Source organism: Thermochaetoides thermophila, assembly GCF_000221225.1.
Source record: "Thermochaetoides thermophila DSM 1495 unplaced genomic scaffold scf7180000011822, whole genome shotgun sequence".
Taxonomy (NCBI): Eukaryota; Fungi; Ascomycota; class Sordariomycetes; order Sordariales; family Chaetomiaceae; genus Thermochaetoides; species Thermochaetoides thermophila.
This window is the reverse complement of record NW_006383038.1, coordinates 1,708,368-1,735,477: the sequence shown is the minus strand read 5'-3', so window position 1 is coordinate 1,735,477 and position 27,110 is coordinate 1,708,368. Positions and strand designations below refer to the sequence as shown.

The 27,110-nt window shown below is 50.3% G+C and overlaps 9 protein-coding genes across 9 annotated transcripts; 5 read left to right on the top strand and 4 right to left on the bottom strand.

Annotated features, from left to right (window-relative positions):
• Window positions 1-2,960: 2,960 nt before the first annotated feature.
• On the top strand, window positions 2,961-4,512 carry CTHT_0069150 (putative GTP-binding protein; the record flags this gene model as incomplete). The annotated part of the gene is made up of 4 exons (XM_006697135.1): window positions 2,961-2,971; window positions 3,035-3,098; window positions 3,148-3,389; window positions 3,450-4,512. The coding sequence occupies 4 exons, from the start codon at window positions 2,961-2,963 to the stop codon at window positions 4,510-4,512; spliced, it is 1,380 nt and encodes a 459-aa protein (XP_006697198.1).
• A 434-nt stretch (window positions 4,513-4,946) lies between these two features.
• On the bottom strand, window positions 4,947-6,277 carry CTHT_0069140 (uncharacterized protein; the record flags this gene model as incomplete). The annotated part of the gene is made up of 3 exons (XM_006697134.1): window positions 4,947-5,676; window positions 5,744-6,083; window positions 6,244-6,277. 3 exons carry the CDS (start codon window positions 6,275-6,277, stop codon window positions 4,947-4,949), a joined length of 1,104 nt encoding a protein of 367 aa, XP_006697197.1.
• Window positions 6,278-6,849: 572 nt separating this feature from the next.
• CTHT_0069130 (mitochondrial inner membrane protein oxa1-like protein) lies at window positions 6,850-9,555 on the top strand (the record flags this gene model as incomplete). Its single annotated transcript, XM_006697133.1, has 3 exons — window positions 6,850-7,128; window positions 8,155-8,991; window positions 9,058-9,555. 3 exons carry the CDS (start codon window positions 6,850-6,852, stop codon window positions 9,553-9,555), a joined length of 1,614 nt encoding a protein of 537 aa, XP_006697196.1.
• Window positions 9,556-10,266: 711 nt separating this feature from the next.
• CTHT_0069120 (carbonate dehydratase-like protein) lies at window positions 10,267-10,950 on the top strand (the record flags this gene model as incomplete). The annotated part of the gene is made up of 3 exons (XM_006697132.1): window positions 10,267-10,434; window positions 10,559-10,710; window positions 10,770-10,950. 3 exons carry the CDS (start codon window positions 10,267-10,269, stop codon window positions 10,948-10,950), a joined length of 501 nt encoding a protein of 166 aa, XP_006697195.1.
• Window positions 10,951-13,360: 2,410 nt separating this feature from the next.
• On the bottom strand, window positions 13,361-14,899 carry CTHT_0069110 (S-adenosylmethionine decarboxylase proenzyme-like protein; the record flags this gene model as incomplete). The annotated part of the gene is made up of 1 exon (XM_006697131.1): window positions 13,361-14,899. One exon carries the CDS (start codon window positions 14,897-14,899, stop codon window positions 13,361-13,363), a length of 1,539 nt encoding a protein of 512 aa, XP_006697194.1.
• A 1,908-nt stretch (window positions 14,900-16,807) lies between these two features.
• Window positions 16,808-17,813, bottom strand: CTHT_0069100 (cytosolic Fe-S cluster assembling factor cfd1-like protein; the record flags this gene model as incomplete). Its single annotated transcript, XM_006697130.1, has 2 exons — window positions 16,808-17,707; window positions 17,781-17,813. The coding sequence occupies 2 exons, from the start codon at window positions 17,811-17,813 to the stop codon at window positions 16,808-16,810; spliced, it is 933 nt and encodes a 310-aa protein (XP_006697193.1).
• A 964-nt stretch (window positions 17,814-18,777) lies between these two features.
• CTHT_0069090 (uncharacterized protein) lies at window positions 18,778-21,192 on the top strand (the record flags this gene model as incomplete). Its single annotated transcript, XM_006697129.1, has 3 exons — window positions 18,778-19,291; window positions 19,340-20,793; window positions 21,166-21,192. 3 exons carry the CDS (start codon window positions 18,778-18,780, stop codon window positions 21,190-21,192), a joined length of 1,995 nt encoding a protein of 664 aa, XP_006697192.1.
• A 1,490-nt stretch (window positions 21,193-22,682) lies between these two features.
• CTHT_0069080 (benzoate 4-monooxygenase-like protein) lies at window positions 22,683-23,525 on the top strand (the record flags this gene model as incomplete). Its single annotated transcript, XM_006697128.1, has 1 exon — window positions 22,683-23,525. The coding sequence occupies one exon, from the start codon at window positions 22,683-22,685 to the stop codon at window positions 23,523-23,525; it is 843 nt and encodes a 280-aa protein (XP_006697191.1).
• A 2,943-nt stretch (window positions 23,526-26,468) lies between these two features.
• On the bottom strand, window positions 26,469-26,959 carry CTHT_0069070 (uncharacterized protein; the record flags this gene model as incomplete). The annotated part of the gene is made up of 3 exons (XM_006697127.1): window positions 26,469-26,605; window positions 26,659-26,760; window positions 26,914-26,959. 3 exons carry the CDS (start codon window positions 26,957-26,959, stop codon window positions 26,469-26,471), a joined length of 285 nt encoding a protein of 94 aa, XP_006697190.1.
• Window positions 26,960-27,110: the final 151 nt, after the last annotated feature.

Genomic DNA, 27,110 nt, shown 5'->3' with positions numbered 1-27,110 from the left:
GCGGTTCGCTATGTCGCATATCTGACTTGGTAGGAGCAAATGGTTTGTTGTCGATTGCCGGCGCTGAGACGGTTGAGGCCTAGGGGAACAACGGTGCTTCAGCAGCCGCTGAAACAGCCGCGATGCCGTCCCGCCGGAACCGCGCTAAGCCGTTTGCAGCCTGCAAAAGGTGCTGTTGATTGCTGTTCTCCACTTTTGGCTGCCGATGATCGAGATCGACGTTCTTATTGGCGATGACTCCGCATGGTGATGGGTTGCTTCTGGTTGACCGAGGCATACAACACCCAAGATAAGTGTTTAATGCTACAACAGCCGCTAGTCAGCTTGGAAGTGAAACTGTCAATGTATGTTAGTTTGCAATCTCACATTCACCTGCTAGTTAATATTCTTGGCCTACAATGTCTGCCTAGATTGAGAGTCTAATGGCTGGGATACAAGTTTCACAAGGTATCAAAAAGCCTAGACACTCAACCTAAAGGATATTCCGCAAGCTTTCTGCGTCTCGGGTACCTCACCCGCGACCCGCCATCCACAAGCTCTTGGAGCGACGGAGATGCCACACGTATATAAACTTGTAAAATCCGATCGCACCCCTAGACTATCAATCAGGAGAAGTTCAAACTAGCATTGAATGACTCTGGCACTGATGGCCTGTTGTTAAAAAATACTGCATTCAGTATCAGTCTACTTACAAATGGTATTGCTGATGTTACAGACTTGCCCTCACTCTACACTTCGAAAGCACAGCGTTCTTTACAGTTATCTAAGCCCCCTTTTTTAGAGGTGCTACAATGCTCATCCGCAAGCAATGCTAGGAAACCCTCTTCTGAGGTCGTAAGATATCCCATCAGGTGGGCTTGCTCCTCATGTAATCGAAAAGGACAATATCAACCCTTCTTGTAATCGTAACTTAAGCTAGTATCCACACAACAAGCAGCGTTATCAAGCAAGTGCTTAGTATGTGTGAACCAGCCAGAGGCGCTGCCGCAGTTGTTCCTATAGCAGTAAACCACTCAGGCCAGTCATTTCCCGGAGTCCACCCGATCCATGACTCATTTGCAGGTTGCGATGTAGAAACGGGACTGGAGTCTGTTGTCAGACAACCAGTGGGAGCATACGATAATGGAACTGTACTTGAGGCGATGTTACGAGGAGTTGAAGTTGAAAGAACAGTCGCAGTTGTAATCTCGTACCCGCTGCTCGCACGACAGTTCCCGATTGGCGGCCTAGCATCATTCCCTGCTGAAGTAATATCTGGCCCGGGGTCAGGGAACTTTAGATCAAATCCCTCGATTGTTGTGCATCCGTTCCCTATGTTGGCCTTGAAAACTTCCGGTCGCTGCCCAAATGGCTCTGGCTCCACTGGTTGCCGCGTGTCTCCCACAATATCCACAACTGCACAATTCATGTACATCTCTCTATTACCCCAGAGATTGAACCAGGTCCAAGCGAAGACGGCCTGCTTCACCGTACCGATATTGCCAGGCACCCGGAAGTTGAAAGAGCTCTGCCCATTACTGCGTGGGCAACCACCTTCATAGCTATGCAATGCACGGAACGTTTTCCCGCCATCGATGGACAACGAGGCCTGGCATGAACCACCGCCATGGTATGCCCCGCCGGCAATAGTGAAGTTGTATGTTCCACCTGCGGTCCATGTATCCACTGCGGCAGCTTGAGGAGTAGTAAGAAGGGAGAGTGTTCCTTTACAAGGGTAATCGCTCCCGTCGCGCTTGAGAGGATTTGTCATGTCCCAGTCAACATTGGCGCCAGCATAGGGGTTATTTTTTCCACGAAGAGGTGGAGGATGGAAAAGGAGCATGTGCCCATTTGCTATAGAGGGGGTGAAGGTAAGGAGTGCAAGTAGGGAAAGCAGAAGATGTATTAAGAGATAATGTGATAACATGATTAGGAGTCCTTGTAGGCTGAGGAGATTGGAAACTATTTTTTTTTTCACCTGCTGTGAGGGGAATGGACATTCAGAATTTGAAAGAGTGCGGATAGCCAGGTACCAAAGGCTAGATTATATATGTTGGCAAAAAGGGATGCTACATGCCAGATTTCATCCTTGACATGGAAGTAGCACGCTTTAGCAGTCCTGTGGAAGGATGAAAATGCTGGCATGTAGAACACATCTCAAGGGTTTTAAAGAAGACGTGTCATCATGCTCGACCTGCGAAGACAAGGTGAGTGTCAACGTTTAGTGCGAAGTGAGAGGGTGTATTTTCGCTGTTGAGCAGACCTTACCAATTTCTACCTCACACCATTCTGACCTAGGGTGACGTAGAGGCAGAAATTCATGCTATCAGGGGAAATCAACTAACAGCGCATGACAACACACCATTGCCAAGGGGTATTGAATGCTGTTGATGTACCAAAGCGCTGGTCTGCACAACCTTGACAACTCATAGACAACGCTGATGATCCGAAGATAACTGGCAGTTAATGAGAGTTGTATATTCTTTGTATTCAGACTATGAGGCTTTATCGGTTTGATAAGAGGTCATCAGAGAAGACTTCCACATTATCTTCCAGGCCTCAGAGCAAGTTAGAAAGTGTTGAGACTTGTCAATCTCAAAGTGGCCTAGGGAAGAGTTCGGCGGTTCGCATTGAGAGAAACTTTCAAGCATTTATTTGGCTGTCATTAATATTTATCAAGGGCAGTCAAGATTGGCGAGTGTTTTGACCATATTGTGACCAGAAACATCCTTGAACAGGATTGACTGGCAAAAAAAAAAAATAATTGTGCAATCGCACTTGATGGATTGATTGATGTGGCTCAGGAATGGATGGCTTGGCCATTCAGAGCTAAAACGCAGGGTCTTTCAGTCACGTGATAGGAAAGGTACTTCTTCCCGGAGTGGTTCCTAGACAAGAGCTCTGAGAGCAGCAAATCTGGAGTGAAGAGCACAGTCACGTGTCTCTATTCACAACCGTGAAACATACACCGCTTTCTAATCATGGAAGATCAGTGAGTCCACTCAAGTGCCACAAGTGCCACTGTGGAGAATGCCAAGACAACTAACGACCACAGCCAGCAACCACCACTCTCCAATCCCACCATCCACAGGGGACGAAGTGATCTAGATCACGAATCAGTGAGCCAACCGACAGCGCTCATATTCTCAGACTTTTGATCACTCTCAGCTATCAAAGCTATTCGGAAAACTTCTGAACGAGCTGACACTCACCATGTCGGACTTCGACGCGGCGATGGGAGCTTCACCGGCTGTTCCTAGTGGGCCCGATGTTCTTGGGCTTGCTGCTCCTCATGCTTTGAAGAAGGTAAAGAAGCAAAAAGTCCTTCTTATGGGAAAGAGTGGCTCTGGGAAGTCGAGTATGCGCAGCATAATCTTCAGCAACTATTTGGCCCGGGATACCCGCAGATTGTAAGCCTCTTCTTCCCTGAGGGTAATGTGTCCTTACTGACCTTCTCTTGAACTGCCCAGAGGCCCCACCATTGATGTTGACTTATCCCACGTCAAGTTCCTCGGAAACTTGACGCTGAACCTATGGGACTGCGGTGGCCAGGAGGCCTTCATGAACAACTATCTTTCCCAGCAAAGGGCCCACGTCTTCAGCAATGTGGGTGTTTTGATCTATGTCTTTGACATTGAGAGCCGCGAGGTTGAGCGTGATCTGGCCACCTACATCAACATCATTAGCGCTTTGGTCCAGTATTCCCGTGAAGCCAAGGTGTTTGTACTTATCCACAAGATGGATCTCATTCAGCCTGTTACGCGGGAAGATGTCTTCGAAAAACGTGCTGTCTTGGTCAAACGTAAGACTGCCGAGGCGGTTGCTATTATGCGCAAACAGCAGCAACACCAGCAGTCACAGTCACCTCAGTCACCTAGCAATCCTGTCCTCGATATTGATCTCCAACTCTTCGCCACATCTATTTGGGACCAGTCGCTCTACAAGGCCTGGGCATCCATCATCCACGATCTGGTCCCTAACCTGTCTGTGATTGAAACCCAGCTAGCAAGTCTGGGCATGGCCATTGATGCCGATGAGATACTACTTTTTGAGCGCACTTCCTTTCTCGTCGTCTCAAAATGGACCTCCCGCGAGGGCGAGCGCAACCCATATGGCGACCGCTTCGAGCGCATGAGCAACATACTCAAGAGCTGGAAACATACATGTTCGAAATACACTGGTACCCCACGCAATGCCGAGCAATTCTCCGAGTTTGAATACAAGATGGGCACAACGTTTAGTATGTTTGCCACCAAGTTCACCACTAATACATACATCCTTGTGTGCATGCCACCAGGCGAGGCCCGGTTTAACGCCGCGAAGCTGAATGTTGCAGCCGCAAGGCCGTGGTTCAAGTTCTTAGACGGGCCTGTCACAGTGGCGCATAGCGCTATGTCCTCGCATCAGCAACAGCATATACCTGTTGGTACACCCACTAGTGCTGTGAACAGCAGCAATGGGAACGGGGGACCATCTGATTCCGGGACAACGGTTCCGGAATACTTCATGGCTAACAAAGATACAGTACTGTAGCGTCTTCAGAGGTTTCAAGGCTATTGACGGGGTCGATGAAGGATGGGCAACCGTGATAATATGAGATGTTTGCGATACCAGGAGAGTGGCGTTAAGGGCGTTGGCGCAAAGGTTACTTTGAACACTGCAGACAGGGACACAGAACAGCGTGACAAACTACATAATAATTGGGGATGTGACTGCCTCAGGGAGGTGGGAATCGGAATATAAAGTCATAATCACTCGGTTCCTGAATCTATTTTGCTCTCAGGGATTCTGGCCATCCCCACTCCATGTTCATTAATCTTGATGGATACCAGCGAACACTACAGGATGAGAGGACTCCGAGAAGTCCCAAAAAGGTGACTGACTGTCGACTGCCTGAAGCATGCTGATGTCAGGCATCACTATTCCTCCGCTGCATGCTTGAGTTCCACCAGACTAAAACTCGTTGCTTACTTCCATTTGACAACGGCAGTACCACCCCTCTTGAACTCCGGCATCTCGCCTAATACCAAACTCTTGTCCTCATGGTCTTTGTTTGGGAAAGTTGTAGAGATAACCCACGAGCGACCGCTCAGCGACGTGGAGGCGCGTGAGACAAAGTCGTAGAGGTCTCCAACGGTTTGGGTAGTGTTGAATTGTGCCGGCAGCCGCGTGCCATCCGGCAGCTGGATTCGGATCGTAACAGTTGGCTGTGATGCGTTGGCGCCGGTAGACGGGGCCTGAGTGGAGCTAGAGCCAGTGGTTGCAGCCGGTGGAGGGACAATGGGAGTAGACTCTCCGGGGACGGGACTGCCCAGTCTACGGCCTTGGCCACTAAACGGGCGATAAACCTTCGGCGGAGGACGGTAGTTCTCGTTATGCTGCTGCAACTTGACGTCGACACGCTGGTCTAGGCGGACATTCATCAAGTGGATTGGCGCTCGGCCTTGCCGAATCATCTCGAGATCTGCACGGTTCTGAGGGTCATCGTATCGCCGTAACGGACCATCATCAATGCTAAATCCATCGTTCCAAAGGTGGAGGACTCTTTCTTGGACTGGGCCTTCGTCGCTCTGGCCCGGAGCGTTAGGGTCCTCAACTCTGCGGCTTTCCACACCATCGCCACCAAGAGTCTGGCCAGGACCCCAGAAGCGCCGCCTCGAAGGACCTGCCGATTCTTCACTAGACTGACGAGTGTTCCTGCATCGAGTCATTCAACGTTAGCACAGCGAAATCCAAGCCGGGAAATCATTTTGCGACTGCTTACGCCTTGGCCTTGGCCACAATGTCGTTGATCAGTCTCCGAGGGTCTGAGGACCTCTGTGAGGGATCCTGGACTGCAAGACCGGATTTTTCACCACCAGCGAATAAAGGGCCACGACCCTCATCGTCATCGTCATCTCCGTCGTCCTCTTCATCACGCCTGCTGAGAGAGGACAATGTGGCGATGCCAGTGCGTTTCTGGGGCTTCTTAGCTGAAGATGTCGTGGGGGCGCGAGCATATTCCGGAGCAGGGCGGCCGTCTAATGTCCGTGGACCGGTGTACTCTGGCCCGGTGACAGGGGCAGACGAACTAGGTGCCGACTGTTCGGTATTCTCGTCCATATCTGTGTAGTATGCCGTAACGGCCGAGTCGAGATCCCAATTGCTTGCACTAAGATATTCAGTGGCCTTTGGTGACGTTAGAAAGATGACATTCAGGAAATGTGCAAGGCTGAAGATGCGGTGGGAAACTTGCCTGCGGCGTCGAGGCGCCAGTCAACTCACAAAAGTTGCTGATGAGGGAGTCGTGGTCGGTCATTGCGGATTAGCTGGCGCCAAATTGAAATAGAATTGACCAAAAACAGGTAGCCCTGCAAAAACGGGGAAGACGGTTGGTAGAATCGTAATTAGAATGCAAGAGAAAGAGAGTGGTTTCCAATGCTTCCAGAGAATGGGCGATTGGAACGATTAGGCAGCTCCAGGCGACGACACCCCGGGGCGCCCCAGTGCCCCGCGTTGACATGACTGCTGCCCCTCCAAAACATGATTACGTAACCAAGCTTGCTCGGTAGGTGTGAGCAGATGTGGAGGCGGAGGCAGGCTGTTTGCAGAAACTCCATCAAAGGGTGGCCCTCAAGCCTGTCTGTCCATCACTAGCTGCTGGTGAGCCTCGGCCAACACATCCTTTGATTGTGCTGCTTCCGCTGAACTGTTGATATCTTCCAGCAATCCTTTGGTTCTTTATCGCTGTATCAGCTCACTCGGGCAAATTGAAGTTGCTACCCACTACCCATAATCTGTTCAACCCGGATTTCGCCGCTATCATCTTGGCCTGGCCACATCCAAAGTGCCATCACGGTCGAGTTAAGCATACCCTTTCGAGCTTTCGCTATGGCTTCTGAAGAACACGCTCATCCGCTCGCCGAATCCGGCATGACCATCCGATCAGATAGCGAGCAATACTCCAATTCGGCCCCCGAGGAGATCTCAGCCTCTCCCTCCTCGTCATCACGGTCTGCAGTTGTCGTGTACAAACCGCCTACATTCTGGTCCATTCTGCGCGCCGCGACTATTAATCTGTTTCTCCCCTTCATCAATGGCATGATGCTGGGCTTTGGTGAACTGCTGGCCCACGAAGTTGCCTTTAGGCTCGGCTGGAGCAACACTCGGGTATGTATGGCCATGCATTGTTTAACCTGGATAATGCTCTCACACGGTGCAGGTCTTCCCCGTATCAAGACGTCAAGTACACACTGTTGGGGCAGGCATTGAGTCAGCCAACAGACGGAGGAGAAGGAATGAACTCAATGACTTGACCAGCCTGGAGTGATGTGTCAAATGTTTAGACGCGACTGATGCCGAGCTTTATGAAGCAATATCACGTGGGGAAGCTCTCATCGCCTGATGAGTTGACGAGATACGATATCCACAATTTCACCATTGGATATCCGTCAGCACAACTTGTTTTTACACAGGGCCCTTAAACTATGCTCCTCGCTATCTAAGACGGAGATGAAGGACATGTGAGGCCTGGAGTGATGGCTGCCCTTTGTTGAGATAGCGAGGACTAAGGATCCCTTAGGATATCTCAGTGCGCGGAACGTGGATGTGTCGTATGTGTCGTCTTTGAGCAATTTCTGCATTTACCGCAGAAAGTTAGGCAAGATATCACAAAGAATCTGGAGCAGTTGAGCGGCAAGGCTCAATGAATCGTGAGGCCATCACCGTGTCATTCATTTCATTGCCGCCGTATGAGCTTGAGCTCTCCTTCAGCAGCTGCAGTGACTGTCAGGACAATGACCCACAACACATGCTCCACCATGCTTCCTTTTCTTGGCAGCCTCGTTCCAGGAGCTTGCGGTCCTGGCCAATCACAAGCCAAAACTTAGCCGTGTAGACCCGTCGGAAGTTTACTGTGCCGAACGGGTGCGCGCAGTTGACTTGGGAAATTTTGGTGGAGGGCAGCCCTCTTTGCGATCTACGGAGTCGAGGACTGTCAACCAGACATTAAGAACGGCAGCCCATCTACCTAGACATACAAAATGCTTCCCAGTAGAGGTCTTATTCGACCAAATGCGGCTCTGGGGTTTGTGAAGGCAGTGAGTAAGATCTGTTGTTTCTGTTGCTTTAATGTTCCTCCTCGGCCTCTTCTTCCCTCCAACCTCTCCATCCCGCCTTCTAACATGCCTGGTCCAGTCATTGGCGAAGCCTTCTGCCCGCACTCCTTTGCGCAACTTCGGGACAGCATTGCGCAGAATCAATGGCAATATTCTCCGTGGTGAACTGCCCTCCAGTAGAATAGCGAGCCGGCCGTTGCTCTCGGGCGCTTCTCTTCAGACTGGCTTCTCTCTCCGGCAAGCCCGTAATGCCTCGACACAGCCTACGACATCCACGGCTTCTGCCGCTGCCGCTTCTTCCCCATCTGCTGCCACGGATTCCTCCGTACCCCTCCCTGACCTCACGGCAACGCCGGTAAATCTCTCAGGGAGTGATCTTCTCGACATTCCCGAGCAGATTGGTTTTTTGAAAACTCTGGGTCTCGACTACGGCTGGGGCCCTACTTCGCTCATGCAGACCCTCCTCGAGTCTATTTACGTTTATACCGGTCTTCCTTGGTGGGGTTCTATTGCTCTTTTGGCTGTTGCCATCCGGTTGGCGATCCTCAAGCCGACAATCGATGCATCTGAGAACGTCCAGAAGTTGCAGGAGTTGCAGAAGGACCCTCGTTATGTCGCTGCCACTGAACAGCTGAAGCAGGTCATGGTTACCGGCAATTACCTCGCTGGTGCTGAAGCTCGTGCCAGGGTCTCTTTGATGCACAAGGAGGCCGGCTACCAACCCTGGAAGAATCTCATCAACCTCATCCAGCTTCCCATTGGTATTGGCATGTTCCGGCTCGTCCGTGGCATGGCTGCTCTGCCAGTCCCCTCGTTTGAGACTGGTGGCACGCTTTGGTTCACTGACCTTGCTGTGTCTGACCCCTACTTTGTTCTGCCTATTATCACGGGCTTGTTTGTTGCCCAGGCTATGCGGGTGTGTGCTCCTTGGTCAAACTACAATCTTACCTCCCAAGGCTGGAACTAACTTACATCATAACAGATTCCTATGCCGTACATGGCACCACAACAACAAAAGACTTTCAAGGCCATGGCTTTGATTATGACCCCGTTCACGACAGTTGTTTCTCTCTTCCTCCCTGCCGGTATTCAATGGTACTTCTGCGTCACATCTTTCCTGCACATGATCCAACAATGGTTTCTGCACCGACCATGGTTCCGCCGCTGGGTAGGCCTACGACCCCTGAATAAGACCAACCCCATGGGGATCACTTGGGAGCCCCCTCGCGTTGTGGATACAAAGGCCCCAAGAGTCAAGACTGAGGTGCCAACTGCTGTTCCTAAGAATCAAGATTCCTCACTCTACTCGAGCATCAAGTCAACTATCGAGCTGGCTAAAGAGAAGATGGAGTCTCAGTCTACCAAGGCTGCACTGGAACGTGCCCAAAAGGCTGCTCAGGAGTATGAAGAGAGGCGTGCCCTCGAGGAGAAAGAAAAATACCTTGCTCGCATCAACGCAAAGCGGTCTAAAAACCATTAAGCAGGTCATGAAAGGTGATCTCGGAGTACCGGCGTTGCGGGACGGCATCGATTTCGAGAGCTACAATCCCACCTAATGAGCGATGAGACTTGTTTGTCCCACGTGTTGACTCTTCAACCCATGTATTCTTCCTCTTCCTATGAGTTCTCGACCTCACGCGATCTAGCTGGCACCTCCCCCACCATCAGATGCAAATTGTCGATCACTTGGATGGTGAGATGCTGTGGCTTTGTGATGTCACGAGCATGAATGCAGTGATGAGACATGCTGATTGGGGTTGCATGGTCTCCAGCACTGAGCACGTCATCATTATATTACCGAATGCAGTAACTAGGACAAGGAACTGCCAAGCAAGCTTTGTCGCGTTGGGGAAAAGCCTCAACCATGCCGCCGGGGTGTTGTATAGGTAGACCTCTCACTTCCCTCGCTGTGTATTTTTTTATTGTATAAAGTCGACGCCCTCATCCCATATCTCCTCTGTTTGCCTCATTAGCTGTCTTGTTTGTCTTTGTGAAAAAAACCAAAGCTACTCCACCTACCTTCCCCATCACCAAACCCACATCTAGAGAAATCAGCCTATATTAAAGTCTTCATTACCCCTGCTGTGCACTGAGTTGCTATTCCCTTGTTGACAACGATCAAACCTAGCCTCTCCTCAACTCTTCACTCAACTCATCTTCCCAACAGTAGCTCCCTTTGTACCTGCCAGCAATGTCGGCCGTCCAGCAGAACCTCGAGGCCGCTTCTGCCAAGTATTCGTCCACGTTTACCCAGGGACACCTTGCTCTTCCTCCATCCAAGCAGTACCTTGTCCTGACTTGCATGGACGCTCGCATCGATCCTGCCGCCGCATTTGGCATTGAGCTAGGTGATGCCCACGTTATTCGGAATGTGAAGCTTCCTTTTCCTACAACCTACTCGCTAGCCACAGCCATTTTATATTGTTGATAGTGGCTTGCTGCTATCATGAGAAGTTGTCCAAGATCGAAGCTGACACACTTAGGCTGGTGCTTCTGCCCGTGACGCACTCCGTTCTATCATCATCTCGGAGCAGCTGCTTGGCACCACCGAAATCATTCTTGTTAAGCACACTGGTTGCGGCATGCTCACTTTCACTAACAAGGATGCCTACGAGATTGTTGAGAAAAACCTTGGGTAAGCATCTTTGTCACACAGGCATCGAGACAAAATGTCTTTTCTGACAGCATTTATAGTGCTGAGGCTGCCCTTGAGCTCAAGGAGAGGAACCTGGATTTCCTGCCGTTCCCTGACTTGGAAAAGGCTGTCCGTGAGGACATTGATTTTATCAAGAGCACCAAGCTGGTGCCGGACAATGTAATCTTGAGTGGTTGGATCTATGAGGTTGAGACTGGAAAGACCAGGCGTGTTGTTTGAAGGTGTTTTCACAAAAGTGGACATTTCGGGGATGTGGAGGAGTGAGGCCTGGTGATGAGCATGGAAAAGAAGGCCCAACCTCAGCATGATACCCTGAACTATGACTTATACCTGATGTTGGGTTTAACGACGATTAACCCTGTTTTGGATTAGCTTGATGTAATGTGACCTCGACGCAATCAACTTGCTCTTTGACTGTCTTGTCTTAGAAATTCTGTTATCCTAGGTTAAACTTAAATCATTCTTAACACCACAAGTCAGGTAAGGCATAAGAAGGCCAAGAGCGCACAATGTTATCTTCGGTATCAACCCCTTCTCCCATACGTTGCTTGTTTGGCTCGAGCTCCATTGTTTTCTTCATCACCAGCTCTGCTTTATCTGCAGCTGCATCATTGATTGTCACATTTTTTGTTCCAATCTCAGAGTTAGGAGGCCTAACCGCAGTTTTTGACAGGCCTCTCTTCCCCCTTCCTCGGCCATCAGAGCTGATGTTCCCAAATTTCACACTGAGGTCTTTTTTGCATCCCAGATCCAAGAGACCAGTAACCTGAGCAGCTGGTAGCTTGTTGTGTACTGCCTGATCCAGTCCTTGTGAATACATAGTAGGCTTTCCGGAGGCCTTAACATCACCTAATCCTAGTCTGGCTGCTCGACCTTGTTCCCTTGACAGTTCAACTCTAGATATCCTTATTGAAAAGCCACAGTTGCACCGAGATCTGACCATGTAGTCGTCTACTGAACGCCTGATTTCCCTTGATTGACCCAGAAGACGACATACCATGTGGCGTGATAGGGGTCCATGGATTGAAAATATGCTGCGTTAGGCTTGGGTGTGGTATCGTCTTGGATCTGTAAGTTTTTGTGACCTTGGGGTTTTGGCCTAAGAAGTATTTGCTTGAGACAACAGCAGAGGCGCCTTCTGGTGGGATGTCGGGTGCTTTCTAGACTGTGCAGAAGGAACCGACTGTGAACAGGGCAACGATGGAAAGTTAATGGTACAGCCACTTTTTTCTTACGGGGTTCGATGGGAGCCGTATAGGGAATCGGAAGCAGGTGTACCGATTAATGTAGAGTTGCCGTTGGTGTCACTAGAACTCCACGAGCAAGGGGCTCCGGATGCCATGCCTCTCTCAAAACTGTGAATTCTATGAGTACTTCTGTTGCAGTCCTGTTGGCTGGATAAATATCGAGTAAATATCCAAGGCAGCTCAAGATGCCTTAGGAGAAGTTGAAAATGCAGAAAAAGGTTAACAGTGCAGATGAGAGGAACAGGAACGTATAGCTGCATTGATATGTTTTTGAATCACCACGCCACGCTCACGGTGGCGATGCCTAGCGACAGCAACAAAGGTGAGCGCGTTGCACGATAAAGCAGCTGCCAAATAGACAGTAAGCAACATATATGGAGGTGAATGTGGGAAACATGGAAACGAGGATTGAGAGGATGAGACGAGAAGTCTCTTCGGCGAGTTGTAAGTCCGTAATATCAAAGATAGAGTAAAGAGAGGAGGGGCTACAAGGATAGCGTAGAAATGAGTATTGTTGGCATATCAAACTCCTTTAGATTTTTACTGACGAGTGCTTTCAAAAAAGAGTTGTCTTTAGCTACCCACAACGTTACGAAGTTCTGAGAGATTTCATGGAGAGGCCAGATCAAGCCATTTGGCTTACATAATGCAACAGACGATAGGCAGACTTAAAACAGAGGCTATTCGTAGCAATATAAATGAGCCGAAAGAGAAGAGAAGCAGCCATTGTGCTTGGCACTGGACGACAACCTTTGTCCACTGATACAGACATAGATCGAGGCATGTTCAACTCCAGAAAGGCGGAAAGGAAACAGGTTAATGGTAACGATAAGATACAATTTCCTAGCACTTCCTGTAAGATAATGAGGGACAAGGCAGCTAGATGTTAAATTTGAAGCAGGGTACGAGCACTAGACACCTATGTAATCTGAGTGAGTAGCTAAGAGAAGAGCCTAGCCCCAGAATATCAAGGAATGTGTGGAGAAACAACTAAAACGTGCGAAATAATCGCGACCCGTGCCCAACGATGGCCATTCAAGGGGCGTTGAGATGCTGGGAGGTGAACTGATTTCGCTGGGCCTTGTAGGAATGTAAACGGAGTGATGAGCGGGTCTCCACATGTCCAGAGAAGCCCATACAGAAAAGAAACCCAATTGCAAAAAAACATCGCACAAGAGAAGCGCTTCACAAATGACCAAGGATGATCAAAGTACTTTGAAAAAGCCGACACAAAAGCTTTTCAAGAACAGGTCCAGAGTATCTGCAATCTTGTCGGGACCATGGTGAAAGAATGTGAATAGAACCACTGGTGATTCACTACCAATCTGCAAACTTGGTGTAATCCAGCAAAGGGTTCGCTCATGCAGCTAACATGAGTCCGCTTAATGGTCTTCCCCAACCCGGGCTTGGCCATCGCCGGTCCAGCCTTCGCGTTCGTAGTAGCGGAAGATCAGATAATAATCGTCAAAATCATGGACGATGCGGTCCATGCGCCGGTAGCCCTTAATGGTATCCATATGCTTGATTGGGGCAACAAGAAGGCTGTCATCATCAGCCGGTTTCTTGGCTTGGAAAAGAGTCATGGTGAACCGACCCGGCTTAAAGATGCTGACAACGTGGTTGATGACCTCGGAAGTCGCACGGCCATTCTGACCACCCGGGACATTGGTTTCAAATGAAGCATACGAGCAAACGGGTTCGGGTGTGACATGGACGGTCCAGTAGTGGTCTAGCTTATCGCATTTGCCATCAGGACCAGGAACCGGAGCAGGAACCACACCATTGGCAGAGAAACCACATGGGGTGAATAAATAGGCGTCAATGCGAGAGTCTGGATATGCGGACTTGGGATACACCTGGGAGAGTCCACACATATCAGAAACGACCGTGCCAAGGGCGTGTCCCTCAGTGGTACGAGCTTCGATGTCCGCTTGTTCAGCGTTGGGTGCAGCGCCGTCCAAATCTTTGCTATTGGCGAAAACATCAACATGATCGGCATCAGTGACGAAAGCCTGGCCGTCGATATCACCCAAACTGTCATGAGCAGCACGCCGAGCTTCCCGGGCTTGGGCAGGCACCCGCTCATCGGCGACCGCACTCGCCTGTTCCAGGTAGAACTGCTTCGCAAGCTCGGGATCAAGATCCATCATGAGAATCTCAAGCGTCTCGTCAGCTTGTTCCTCAGGAGCGCCAGGGAAGGTAATAATTCCGGTCGGAATCTTGGAAGAACGAGTTGGGCTACCTCCATTGCTTGAGCTAGGAGTTAGGGGTGGGGTCAGGGTGTTGCCGACAGGGGACGTCATATAGAGATACCAATGGTCGGCGTTCATCCGGCCAACCATGTAGGCACTGCCATTCTCGAAGGTGTCGTCCAGAAACTTAACTTCATCCTTCCAGCTCGAGTGAGGTCCACGTTGACGGTGGGGAAATAGGAAGTTCTTGCGGCTGTAAAAGACGCGGTATGGAGTCGCGGCGACACGAACGTCATCCAACGATGTTGCATTGTGAAAAGGGAAACCCGCATCAACAGCGGCAATGCGGAGGAGGCGGCGAAGTCCGAGGAGCAAGGTCGTGGTGCCGCATGTCTTGAGGATGAGCTTGTGCGGGAAGACGAACATGCTTGACTCGGACAGGAGATAGGCATCAACATGCTCCGACCGAACAATGGAGAGAATTTTGCATTTGACCAAATCGAGCATACCCTCCCAGGTTGAGGGGCTGACGGCTTTGAGACCACCTTCCTTGACGCTCGGGGGCAGCAGACGAGGCGACGGTGCAAACCAAACTTCAAGTAGCTTCTCAGGGCCTTCAAAGGCATTGGTGGAGTCTAGGTCCGCGGCGACCTCATGGTTGATAGTGAGATGTGGGCTTCTCTCACAGGGAGAGAAGGTATAGTTGTCGGGGATTCCAAGGTTAACCATGGTCGGCCTGTGCAACGCTATTGATTGTGTAGTGCTGCTGTTGTTGGCGAGCGTCCGCGGGACACTAGCTGCCGCTCAAACGAACTTGGTGCGGCGTTCGTTTGAGAGAGTAGGCCCACAGGAATGTGGTGTCCTTGAGATAGCTGGCTTCCCAGCTGCAGTGTAGGGCAGAGTTGAAGGCTGGACGTCACGAGAGGACGTTAGGGGGGGCGACCGCGGATTGGGGGGCGGTAGAGCTTGAGGACCGGAATTTTGGGCACGTGGTTTAGGTGAGTGTGAGGGGCGACTGAACCGATACCTGTGGCTGAGTATCGGCTCGAATTACCGAGCAAAACACGAAGTAGGGTGTAGATATCGAGAGGATAGCCCTAATTGCGGGTTATCGAGGCCTTGAACAGGTGTGTTAGCATTTGAGCAGCACCGATGGAGAGCAGAAGTAGGTGTGGTGTTGATGGGAGCTCACTTCGCAGGCTTGGAAAGGAAGCGCAGGAGGTCAATTGCGGTCATTGACCGGGGAAGCCAATCGGAAAGAGGCGATTTCTGAGTCCAGTGTTCAACCACTCCGCGAGACGGGCTGGTTTTACACGGATCTCAGCATCGCAGAAAAGGGGAGGGATTTCCTTCGTCTCCTGGGTTGAGCCGTGCAGCAGGAGGCTTGCAGTTGTACGACAGATGGCCCAGACCTCTGGAGCTGGCGGGCGAAAGAAATATTGTTAAAGGTATTACAGGGCAGAGATAAATTCTAGGCAGTGATAGAGGTTGAATTGCGAACAGTGACTGTCCAATTTGACAAAAGACAACCTAGATCAGCAGAGGAAGTGGCTGAGGTCGGCGACTGTTTTAAAGCAAAATTCAAGCGCAGAGGTTGCGCCAGAGTTCGCGGGCGGGGCCCAGAAATTTTGGCGCCAAGACTGAGCGGGGCATCGCGGGAAGGATCCTGTCGCTCAGCCCTCGATAGATGCATTCCTTTGTGTCTCGTGTTTCGGTCATGTCCACAATCTAGTAACCAATCTCTATCTTTCGGAGAATCCAATTACATTCCACAAAACGCGTGCAGATAGATTCAACAATCTGTAACCAGAATCTACTAACGTTCTGCGTCATCATACCGTTGAACGACTGATCATGCTAGGCCCTCAAGTCAAGCATTGACTGTTGAGGGATATCGTGTTACAGAATACAAGACCCTTGTCGGGATCATTGCAGGCGGGCCGACGTCTGTTTCCTACGTTTGTCTCCCCACTCTTGGGCAACCCTAACTCCAGAGTAGCAATTGGGCTGTTGCCTATGACTCCCACCCCCGAATGCTCACATGCCAATATCGCGTCCGCAAGCAACAACCGGGTCAATAAGGTGTGGCAGAGAGGCATTTTTACCTATGCGACGGTCGTTGCGGACCGCCACTCCGTGGCTGTGAAGCGTTGAATGGCAAGGAGAAAAGATGCCGCTAGGCTTTCACACAAGGGCTCTTAACGGTGGTGCTGTGATTGTCGGGAACTGTCGGAGGGTGATTAATGGGTAAGGCGGGATAGGATGGTGGTGTTTGGTATTGTTAATGTCACGCAGCAGAAAACAGGATTGGGGATTTGAGGAAACGTCAAGTCTCAAAAGTAGCGCTTAAACACCGAATGCCAGGAGTGTTGGCTGTATCAATATCGGTTTGGGTATCTGGCTGTCTTATTTCCATGTTTCCCTTTCATGACGATGCCTAGCTTTCGACATCAGTCTTGCTGCCGGCAGCTTGGTTGGATAAGTTATGCTCTTAAGCATCCCAAGTCCTGTCTCAAATATCCTTTTCACAATACTGGGTTGGAAAATGCGGTGTCATCTATCATCTCACCGCAGGATGCGAGTGAGATTTAAAGTTATTGCGCGTCTCAAAGTTTTATTGCCGCTTCCCCTAACTCGCTAACTCCCGCTTGCTTGCTCGACTGCCACCACCACGTCGGCAGTAATAGCGCGAAATATCGGCGCAAGAGAGCAGTCTCTGTACTTGTCCACCAGCAGCGAAGAATTCGGGGTTTCGGGATTGTCAGCGTTATCGACTTGTTCAAGATGCTGAAACGATAGATCTTGACTATTGACCTTTGTCCCTTCAGGATATCTAGGGCGCTTGCCCGTCTCAATCAGAACCAGAAACTGCGGGTCGATTGGAACACGGCCTAAGAAGCGAACATTAAAATCGTTGGCCATAATTTCTCCTCCACCACTGGAAAAGATGTTGGTGCACTCGCTACAGTTCGGGCACACAAATCCGCTCATATTTTCCACAACGCCCAAGACGCGGATACCGGTCTTTTTGCAAAAATTCAACTCCTTCCTGACATCTGCCGTTGCCACAGCCTGTGGTGTTGTGACAACTATTGCTCCGGAAAGCTGTCCGGGACGTGCTTCCTGCAGGAGAGTTTCGGCGAGAGAGATATGCTCATCACTTGTTCCTGGAGGAGTATCGACCAGGAGAAAGTCGAGCTCGTCCCATAAAACATCCGACATGAACTGGCGAACCATGGCTGTCTTCTTTGGTCCTCGCCATATAACCGCATCACCCCGCCGGGGGAGAAGAAAGCCCAAGCTCATGACCCTCAGCGACCCAATGCCAGTGCTAGGGTTCGCTTCATGAACGACAACGGGTAGCCAACCACCAGACCCCTGCTTCACTTTTGCGTCCTCGACGGCGAACATGCGAGGTATGGACGGACCTGTAAGGTCGACATCGAGCACGCCTACTGAGTATCCGGCCTGTGAAAGAGAAAGGGCAAGCTGTGTCGTCACAGAAGATTTACCGACTCCTCCCTTTCCCGAGAGTACCTAAAGCAACGAGAAGGTTAGCATCAAGGACAGTCAACGGCTGTCACAAAATGTGGGGCATTATGATACTTACCAGAATAATATGCTTAACTTGAGAGAGAGACATGTTGTGTGCATGAAAAAGGTGAGCTGATGGCGGACGGTTTGGGTCAGGGAACGCGTGTTGGTTGAGTAACCTCTAAGGCAGCTCGCAGATTAGAGTTTCTCGGCCCTAATGATGCCGTGGGATGATGGTTGAACCAAGTTGGAGAGGTCCGTCAATGTGCTTGACTCTCCATCGGATGGTCATCGGCTTGCTGATAAAGCTGGTGGAGAACGGTAACGGTCATCCATCGCAGGCGGTGCTTCGGTACTTGGGTGTGTACTGTGTGATCTGTAAAGCTGTATGTACAACACACGTGACCCGAATTGGCTAGTGCAATACTTTGACACCAAGCTCAGATAGCCGATAACCTTAGTGGGCAAACAATTACTCATGTCAAAAGGTTCTCAAGAAGCAGTATTAATCGGCAGAGAGTTCTCTTATTGTCAAAACCTAAATTCTTTGTGCACATCCTACAGAAGCGTTGTGGCTTCCAGAGTTCAATTAGGTAAGACTCATGGTTCAGGTTTTGTGCTTGTTCGACCCAAACAACAGAGGGCCAGCACGACACAAAACTTGGAGTATGTGCCCCCATAAGCTGTTATTTACTGTTACCGATTACTTACAAGCAATGACGTACGGCTTTGATCGGACATTTCCATCTTTTGCACCCCGTTTACGGAGTACCCACCACGCTATTTCTCCGCTAGAAACCACCAACTGACAGGAGAGGATGGCAGCGATGCGATGCTGCCCCCCTAAATGTTGCTCACTTTAGACAACAGCACACTCTGTTCAGTTTTGCTGCTCGAACTGAAGGACTGGCGATCCAGTCATACATCCAATTGTCTTCCCACTTTTCTGGACGTATCCCGTGGATAATTTCCACCTTTCATCCACGCACCGGCCTCTGCGGCTCGCTGACGCGATGCACAACCATCCACATCACTACTGACTCGCACCATGAAATCAATCCGAACATCACAGCATGGACGATCCGTGGGGCTCACCATGGGCCACGACCAATTCACCCAAAGACCAAACGTCAACTTTACCACACAAGTCTGACATTGCTCCTCCGCATACCTTCATCTCCCCATCCCCCTCTCCTCGACTCCACGAAGACCTCAAGCAGTCACCCTGGGACAGTGATGATGCAGGCTTCGGAGAATGGGCTGGGCGTTCAGACGAGCCATTGGGGCATTCAGTGTGGAACAATGGATGGGAGGAACCGTGCGCGAAACTAACGTCCACACCACATGGCGACCGAGCACCAGACGCGGCGAACCGGTTTTCGTGGGCCGCCCTCGTTGCGACCCCTAAAGGACCAAACGATCTACATCTTCTATCTGCAGCCTTAGATCCTTGGGCCATTGATGAGGCTGTCGAAAAGGCGCTGGCAGATAAAATCATTGCTCCTGAATTTGTCAGAACCGCCTCTCCAGTCCAAGCTTCTCCAAGCAGCTTTGATACGCAATTACGTGGAACCATGAATCGTCAGAGTTCGTGTGGATATGAAACGAATGACATCGATGGACACCAAGTTTTAGGTCTGGATCTTGTGGAATCGTCGGGGAAATCCAAAGATCAATATATCCTCGGATCAGTTTCTGGCCACCCTCTCACCGGTGGGCAATCTGCAGCTGAACGAGAAGGCCAATCTTCAGGACAATCTCTGGAGAATACGGACCGCGAGGACGAGCGTCAAGACTATCCAATTGCTCCTGCCGATGACGATGCGGGAAGTTTGCGCCCAGCGTTACCAAAGTCTTCTGGCAAAGTTCAGGAGCTTGTTGTCAAGTTTGATGGCCTAGCCAGAGCTGCAATTGAAGAGCATCTTGCAATCCAACAGCATCGCATCCGTAGCCGAAGCCCAGCTGATTCAAGAATGTTGAGTGGTGTTGCCGATGATACGGAGTTTGGGGACTTTGAGGACGCGGACCAAAAAGATCTGGCCCTGGCTTCTGACTGTGCTCAAATGTCTGAAGCTAGCACAACGCTAAAATCGCCGAACTCTTCGACTGCTACTGCAGCAGCTGCTGCCAATCCTGACGCTCTCAATTTCAGTGTGGATTTCAGCTTAGTCGACAAGCTCTTCAAGGTACCTATGAAGAGGTCAAGCGCCATGTCTGTCATGAACGCGGACATCCCAGATCGCATCATTGAAGATAACTTCAGGGAACTTTCACAGCGTAGGACTTGGTATAGGATATCTCGGTTGGGGTCTTGTCGGAGGCACGCTGCCGCTGATGATGACAGCTACCGCCGTGTTCTTTGGCGCTCGTCCGTTGTCCACAACGAGACAATAAAGATCGTCCGTCGATGGATGGAGGAAGACTCTCTCATTGGCCGTGCCACCTTAGGTGGTGGCAAAACACAGAAGAACATGTTTGGATGGGATTCACCAGCAGAACCGGTGACTCTAGACGAAGTATTCCGCAAACCTAAAAGTCACTCAACCATGCGATGTCTGCAATTACCCTCGGCCAATGTACTCTCTCGCTCGGGATCCGGTGACGACTCTCCTCATAAACTTGGGCATTGTTCTTCTGGCAGCGTGGGCTCAGGTGTAGTTGCTTTTAGCTGGAGCACAACTTCTCCCATGCAATCAACACATGGTGCCGTCAACGCGACACAGGCTGGCATATCCAGCGACAGCGCAGTTTCTGTCGATGAAGTTCCCGACGCATCCTCCACTTTGGATTCGATAAGCCCGGCTGCTCTGCCCTCTCGACAGACACTGTCTTCTGCCACTGCTCTCACTCCTCCGTCCATAACCAATTATTCTCCTCGACCAGACAAGCTAAACCCAAAATCTGAACACGATGATGATAATGAAGAGTGGGGAGATATGGTCTCCTCGCCAGCCGCGTCGAATCCGACTGTCAATAGTCTCAATGCCTCTTGGACCCTTGATATTATTATACCTGTCAAGCCCCCTGTCAAAGTCGACGGTGTCAAGTCGCACTCCGACGCATCTCACGGCGATGACCTTAGGACTTCGGTTGGTGTTTCTGTGTTCAAGCAACTGGTCTTGAACTCGAAAATCACAAATAACACTTCTCGCCCCGCTGCTTATCCCCCCGAATCTTGTTCAAGCCGTCCAGCCTGTGTCTCTCATACCGTTGTCGCGCTTTCTGGTCGAGCCTCTCCAACAACTTCAGCAACCGAGGTTTGTCCATCCCTCGGGCCGGAGCTCTCTAGATCCGAAGCTAGCCCTTTTGAGGTTCAAGCTCCAAATATTTCTACGAGCTTGGGTCATAGAGCATCAAGTCAGGTTGTTGAACCATTCAATGATGATGAGGAAGCACGGCAAATTCTCGCCAGTCTTCCAGATTTGACATACATGCTTCGATAATGTTAACTACTTCTGTAGCAAGATGCCAAGCCTGTGGTTTACTAATTTGGTATATTTCGTAAAGCTTGGAAGATTCGGGTAACCCTAAGGGCTATAGAGGCGTTGTACCTGCGGCGCGACTAAAAGATAATTTACAAATGCCTACGCATTACTTTGTCGGCTCATCCGACACAAGCCACCACGTCACACCGTAAACCCCATGTAGACCCAGATGTTTTACAGGAGGGTCCGATAATCCCATCTGTCAAAGCATGCCGTTTACCTTATCCCCTTTTCATATGATAGACCAAGCGCTAGTTCTACGTCAATGGCTATGTGGGGGTCCGTATCCCCCCACCTGTCGCGGTAGCTGCACAGGTAAAGTACCTGATCGCTATCGCTGTGATGGCAGTGAGTGGTGGGCATAGGATGCGATTTGCCTCAAAAGCGCATCTACCGGATACCAGTTTCCCATGTCTTACCTGGAGTCGCAGATGCTCGGAATCGCGATGAACGCGAAGTCGCGAAGCCTAACGGAATGCTTGATCCGTCTGCGGCCCAGGAGCCGCCACGCTGATCCAGTGCCGGCTAGCGCTGCCGGAAGTCTGACCCCGCATCCCCGCATCGTCAAAGAGCACTACCCGTCAGCCAAGAAGTTAAGCCGGCATCCTGGTCCTTGCGAAGTCTGCGGTTTAGCGTGGGGCACCAACGTCGGATGAGACACCAACCCTTCCACGTCGACACTCCTCCGCAGTATGCTCCCATCGAGCTGGAGTACCATGAGAAGAATGTAGGCTGTTTAGACCGCTTTACGGTGCCCAGCTGCTGGGCATGTGTCCAGCTGCCATGAGGCAAAGAAAGAGTATGGGCACGGGACCATGCCTTCGGCTGCCCGACCCTCTTGGTGTGAATCGCATCAATTCTCAGTATATAATAAGCCAGGTCGCTCGCCCGTGGTCTTCACAATTGATCATTGGCCGCTGCTCAAGTCACACCTTGCCCGACTACGATGGCCATCATCAACTTCATCGTATCGCCTTGGGCGCCAGTCGTGTTGCTGGTCTGTCTAGTGTTTTACTACTTGTATCCTTACTTTGTAACTTACCGACACCTCCTGCGCATCCCGGCCCCCTTTCCAGCACAGTTCACAAACCTGTGGCTTCTCCTTGTATGCCGCCGGGGAAATCGCTATGAGACAGTACACAAACTTCATCAGAAACTTGGGCCGGTTGTCCGGATTCAGCCCAACCATGTGAGCATTTCAGACGACGAGGCTATCCAGCTAATCTATGGTCATGGCAATGGCTACCTAAAATCGTAGGCTCTTCTCTTGACAAGTCCCGAGGGGAAACGCACCGTTCCACTGACATAGAAGCTGCAGTGACTTTTATGATGCTTTCGTCAGCATTCAGCGCGGTCTCTTCAACACACGAGATAGGGCGGAGCACACACGCAAGCGCAAGATAGTCTCTCATACCTTCTCTGCCAAGTCGGTACTGCAGTTTGAGCCATATATCCATAGCAACCTTGAGCTTTTTGTGCGGCAGCTTGACAGTATGATTGCCCGCTCAAGCAATCCTGATGGTGCAGCACATCTTGATATCCTCAACTGGTTCAACTACCTTGCATTCGACGTCATCGGTGACCTGGCCTTTGGTGCCCCGTTTGGCATGCTCTCTTCTGGCGCCGACATGGCGGAGGTTCGTGCGTCTCCAGAGAGCCAGCCCATTTATGCTCCTGCTATCGAAATTCTCAACCGCCGCGGCGAGGTATCTGCCACGCTTGGGATCATGCCGTGGCTCAGGCCTTTAGCCAAGTATTTCCCAGATCCTTTCTTCAGCAAGGGCCTTGAAGCTGTCGATAATTTGGCTGGTATTGCCGTCGCTCGAGTTAAAGCACGCCTGGAAAATCCTCCACCTACTCACCGCAAGGATCTTCTCCAGCGCCTGATGGAAGGACGGGATGAGAAGGGTAACCCTTTGGGTCGGGAGGAACTGACTGCCGAGGCGTTGACTCAGCTGATTGCTGGCAGCGACACCACCTCCAACTCATCCTGCGCTCTGCTCTACTATGTTGTGCGAACTCCTGGTGTCCTGAAAAAGCTCCAGGAGGAGTTGGATGCCAAGCTTCCTGCAGACATTGATGTACCTACCTTCGAGATGGTCCGCGACTTGCCGTACTTGTCAGCCGTCGTCAATGAGACCCTGCGCTTCCACTCCACTTCGGGAATTGGTCTGCCCAGGCAGATCCCCCCGATGCCGAAAAAGGCCTGCGGTACAAGGATTATTACTTCCCTCCAGGGACAGTTCTCAGCGTTCCTACTTATTCGATCCATCATTCGAAGGAGATTTGGGGCGAGGATGCGAATGAGTTCAATCCGGAGCGGTGGTTCAGGCTGACGTCAAGGCAGAAGAACGCGTTCATCCCATTTAGCTATGGGCCAAGGGCATGCGTGGGGAGGAATGTAGCTGAGATGGAAATGAAGTTGATCGTGGCTACCTGGGCAAGGAGATATGATGTGTACCTGCGGCAGGATTACATGGAGACGCGCGAAGGATTCTTGCGTAAGCCTTTGGGCTTGGAGGTTGGGCTACGCAGGCGGAGGGTTCCACAGACCTGTGACGATGATGCTACATAAGGTAGTCAATCAATACACAACAGAGAATGGCTGGCGTTTTAAGTTTATTTCAAGTCATGGTGGCTCTGTGGATATTATTACCGCGAGGTACTCTGGGAGCATCGCACCTACAAAACGGAGTTTGGACATAAATCCCCAAACGTCAGATGAAGAACATTAATGCTATCTCCAGATGCCCCATGTTAAACATACTTACGTTGAGGAGATCAGGGCTTTAAGCCCCGATTTCTAAGTCCGCCCCTGGACACTGTGTTTATGTGCAGTTGACCATTTCCTCGCTTCGACCGGGTACAGTAACCGTTCGGCAACTTTAGTGCCCACGATTACCCCACACAGTTTTCCGTACATACAGTCTATCAACCCATACACACTGGGTCATATTTGGCACGCGTTGGGTGAAGCAATGGCTACCAGACACCTCCGATTCATTTACCGTACAAGTAAGGTAGGTATGGTCCGCAACAACAGTGGGGTTGTAAAGTACCTAGGACCTACAAGGTCCAAAGACTAGAACTAGTCGAGCAAACAAGGAGTGATTTTGTATATACACTGTGCAACGGCTCCACAACCAGGAGTTGCCGACGCTGGGCTGACGTCAGCTACGACCTCGACCTCCTGTCCAGGCGTACTCAACTCCAGAGCAAGCAACTCTTCTACTCAACCCATCATGAAGCACGAGTATCCCATTTGACAAAAAGCGGCCAATACGATTACCCTCGGGCATCCCAGATTCTCTGGCACTACGGTTTGTCAACAGGTCAGAGTCGAACAGGTTATTCGCTTTCATCACAGGACTTGCTCTCCAGCATGGAATGGCACGTGTCTTCGTCAAGGCTGACAACAAGTTTCATTTTTCTTCGAGCCATGGTCCTGGTCATATCCTGCAGCTACTCGCTGAAGACTGCGCAATTTCACTTGGCCCCACTGGACACACAATAACTGTCACTATCTCGCAAAAATAAATGCTCGCATTTGGTTCAGCAGTGATCAAGAACTTACTTGTGTGAGAAACCTTGGAGGACCAAGTGGTGATGCTGCTCTTGTTGAGCCATCCGTTCTTAACCAAACCGACGTAAACATCAATATTGACTTTGCTTTCTGCGAGCTCACTCTTAACTCGGTCCAGCTTTTTGCCAATATCAGCCATGTTGACTTTGTCCCTCGCCTACCATCGCACTTGGTCTGCACACCCACAGTGATGGATCGCAGCATGTGTTCGGCATGCCATCTGATGGCTTGGACAAGGTTTGTGCTTGGCTGCGTGCTCAAGCAGCAATAGACCACTGGCCCTGGGATAAACTTATCTCTCTGTTCCCGAAACATGTCATCTTTCTCCCTGCCTTGAACCTAACCCACGGGCACTGCGGTCGGTGCCAGCTTTTCGGGATACTTTGAGCCACTCATCAATACTACTTGGAAAGTAATTCTCGACCAAATTCTCATCGTAACTTCCTATTATCGCTTCCGCCTACCCCTTCTTGACCGTGGGCCTGACTCTTTTATCACAGTGATAGTTGGGAGACACCTTCGTGTCAACACCCAGTCCATTACAGAGACTGTTCACGGCTCAGTGGATATCTCTCGTAACAACGTCCTCATTGCCAATGAACCATTTCGCCGTTCAACAGCCGAGGATATCTTGTCGTGTTCTACTGGTCCTTTTTCAACAAGCTCTTTCCCAACCCAAAACGCCATTATTTCTCATCTCGCAGCCGCTTTCCAACGCGGGTGTATGGTTCACGACGACATTGGTGAGTACCCACCCGGAAAGCATACAATTTATTGGGGAGACCTGTGTAACCACTATGCGAGAATCGTGCATGAATGTAACTTGGATGTGAAAGGATACGCCTTTGCTTATGATGATGTTTATTGTGACAGAGGGGACGATCAGAACGGAAACATAGAAGCAGCGGATCCAATGATTTTGAAAGTTATTGTATGAGGGATAGCGCCTCAAGAACTTGGTGGAAGTGAGACGACCAGCACACTGGGACAACTTGGTAGATTCATGACAGCCGCTACATTTAGGCCAAAGATTTGCCTTACAGTTCTCCTCGTCCAGAGGCTGCCTTACAATTCTTGCTGATAGGATGCAATGTCGTACCAGCATGACATTAGTAGACAGAATACAACCGGTCTCATGACAAATTCTATCAAGATTGTCACAAAAGCAAACTGCATAAGTAATAGTATCGTAAGCTACTGGCATTGTTCTTCAGTTTTAGAGTCTAGATGTCATCATACAAGCACACATCTTCGACAACCATCCATGACGCTCTAGGCCTATCCTAAACGATGGCTGTATTCAAACTAGCCAAGCCTGCGTACGTTGAATTTTTGGAAAGTCAACGTGCACCATCATCATACACATCTAGGACGTAATGGACTACGGTCTTGGTTTTCTTCCAAAAGCGCGAGAGTTTTCAAAGATCTACTGCCAGATCACTTTCGACCTTCTTGCTAACGCGATATAAAAACCCTTTCTCTGACAATGTTCCCGCCAATGCTTCGTATGTGAGCAGCATCTTGAACACAAGACCGTAATTTTAAAGTTATCTGAAGTGATGCAGGTATATTGTGAAACTAATACAGGCTGACAAGAAGTAGATGGGCCAGAAGAAATCGAAATATATCAAGACCAAGTCAATAGGTAAAGCTTGCAGTGCTCTCAAAGACAGGGCATGCGGCTAAATTCCATCAATTACTCTTCATCCACATCGTCGCTATTTTCTGATTCCGCTTCTTCCCCATCCTCGTCATTATCCTCATCTTCATCTTCCTCATCCTCCTCCCCCCCCTCTTCCCCTTCTTCTTCGTCCGCAGATCGCCATGATGATGCTTCAACAGTAGTTAGTTAAACGACTCTCTTTCATAAGAAAAGATATACATACATTTCTTGAGATGAAGGCTGTCAATGGCTTCTTGCACAGCCTTCTCGAGAGACATGTGATCATTGGCTAGGATATGCTGTTCCAGCTTCTCGAGGTTTTGATCTGCGGAACGAAACACCAGCCGCCGGCTGGATATAGAAGAGAGGTTCCACGCCGGATATGATATGTTCAGTGACTGGAACCGTGGTCCAACCACCTTCAACAATTCCTTTAAAAAACCTGCCCAAGGGTGAACTCCACGGTCCCATTCCTCACTGCTTTCTGTCATCAGTCCTACTCTTCGTAGGGATAGAGTGCGCATGGTAGATGAAAACTTTGAGAGAAGCTTCAAGAGGATTCCCGCTTTTACAGAGATCGTCCCGAAGTCTAGTTGCTCAAGATAAGGGAAGCGAACGAGATCTGGAGTTGGCGAACTGCCGAGAGCCTGCTCGTCATCTGACGTTTCGCCCAGC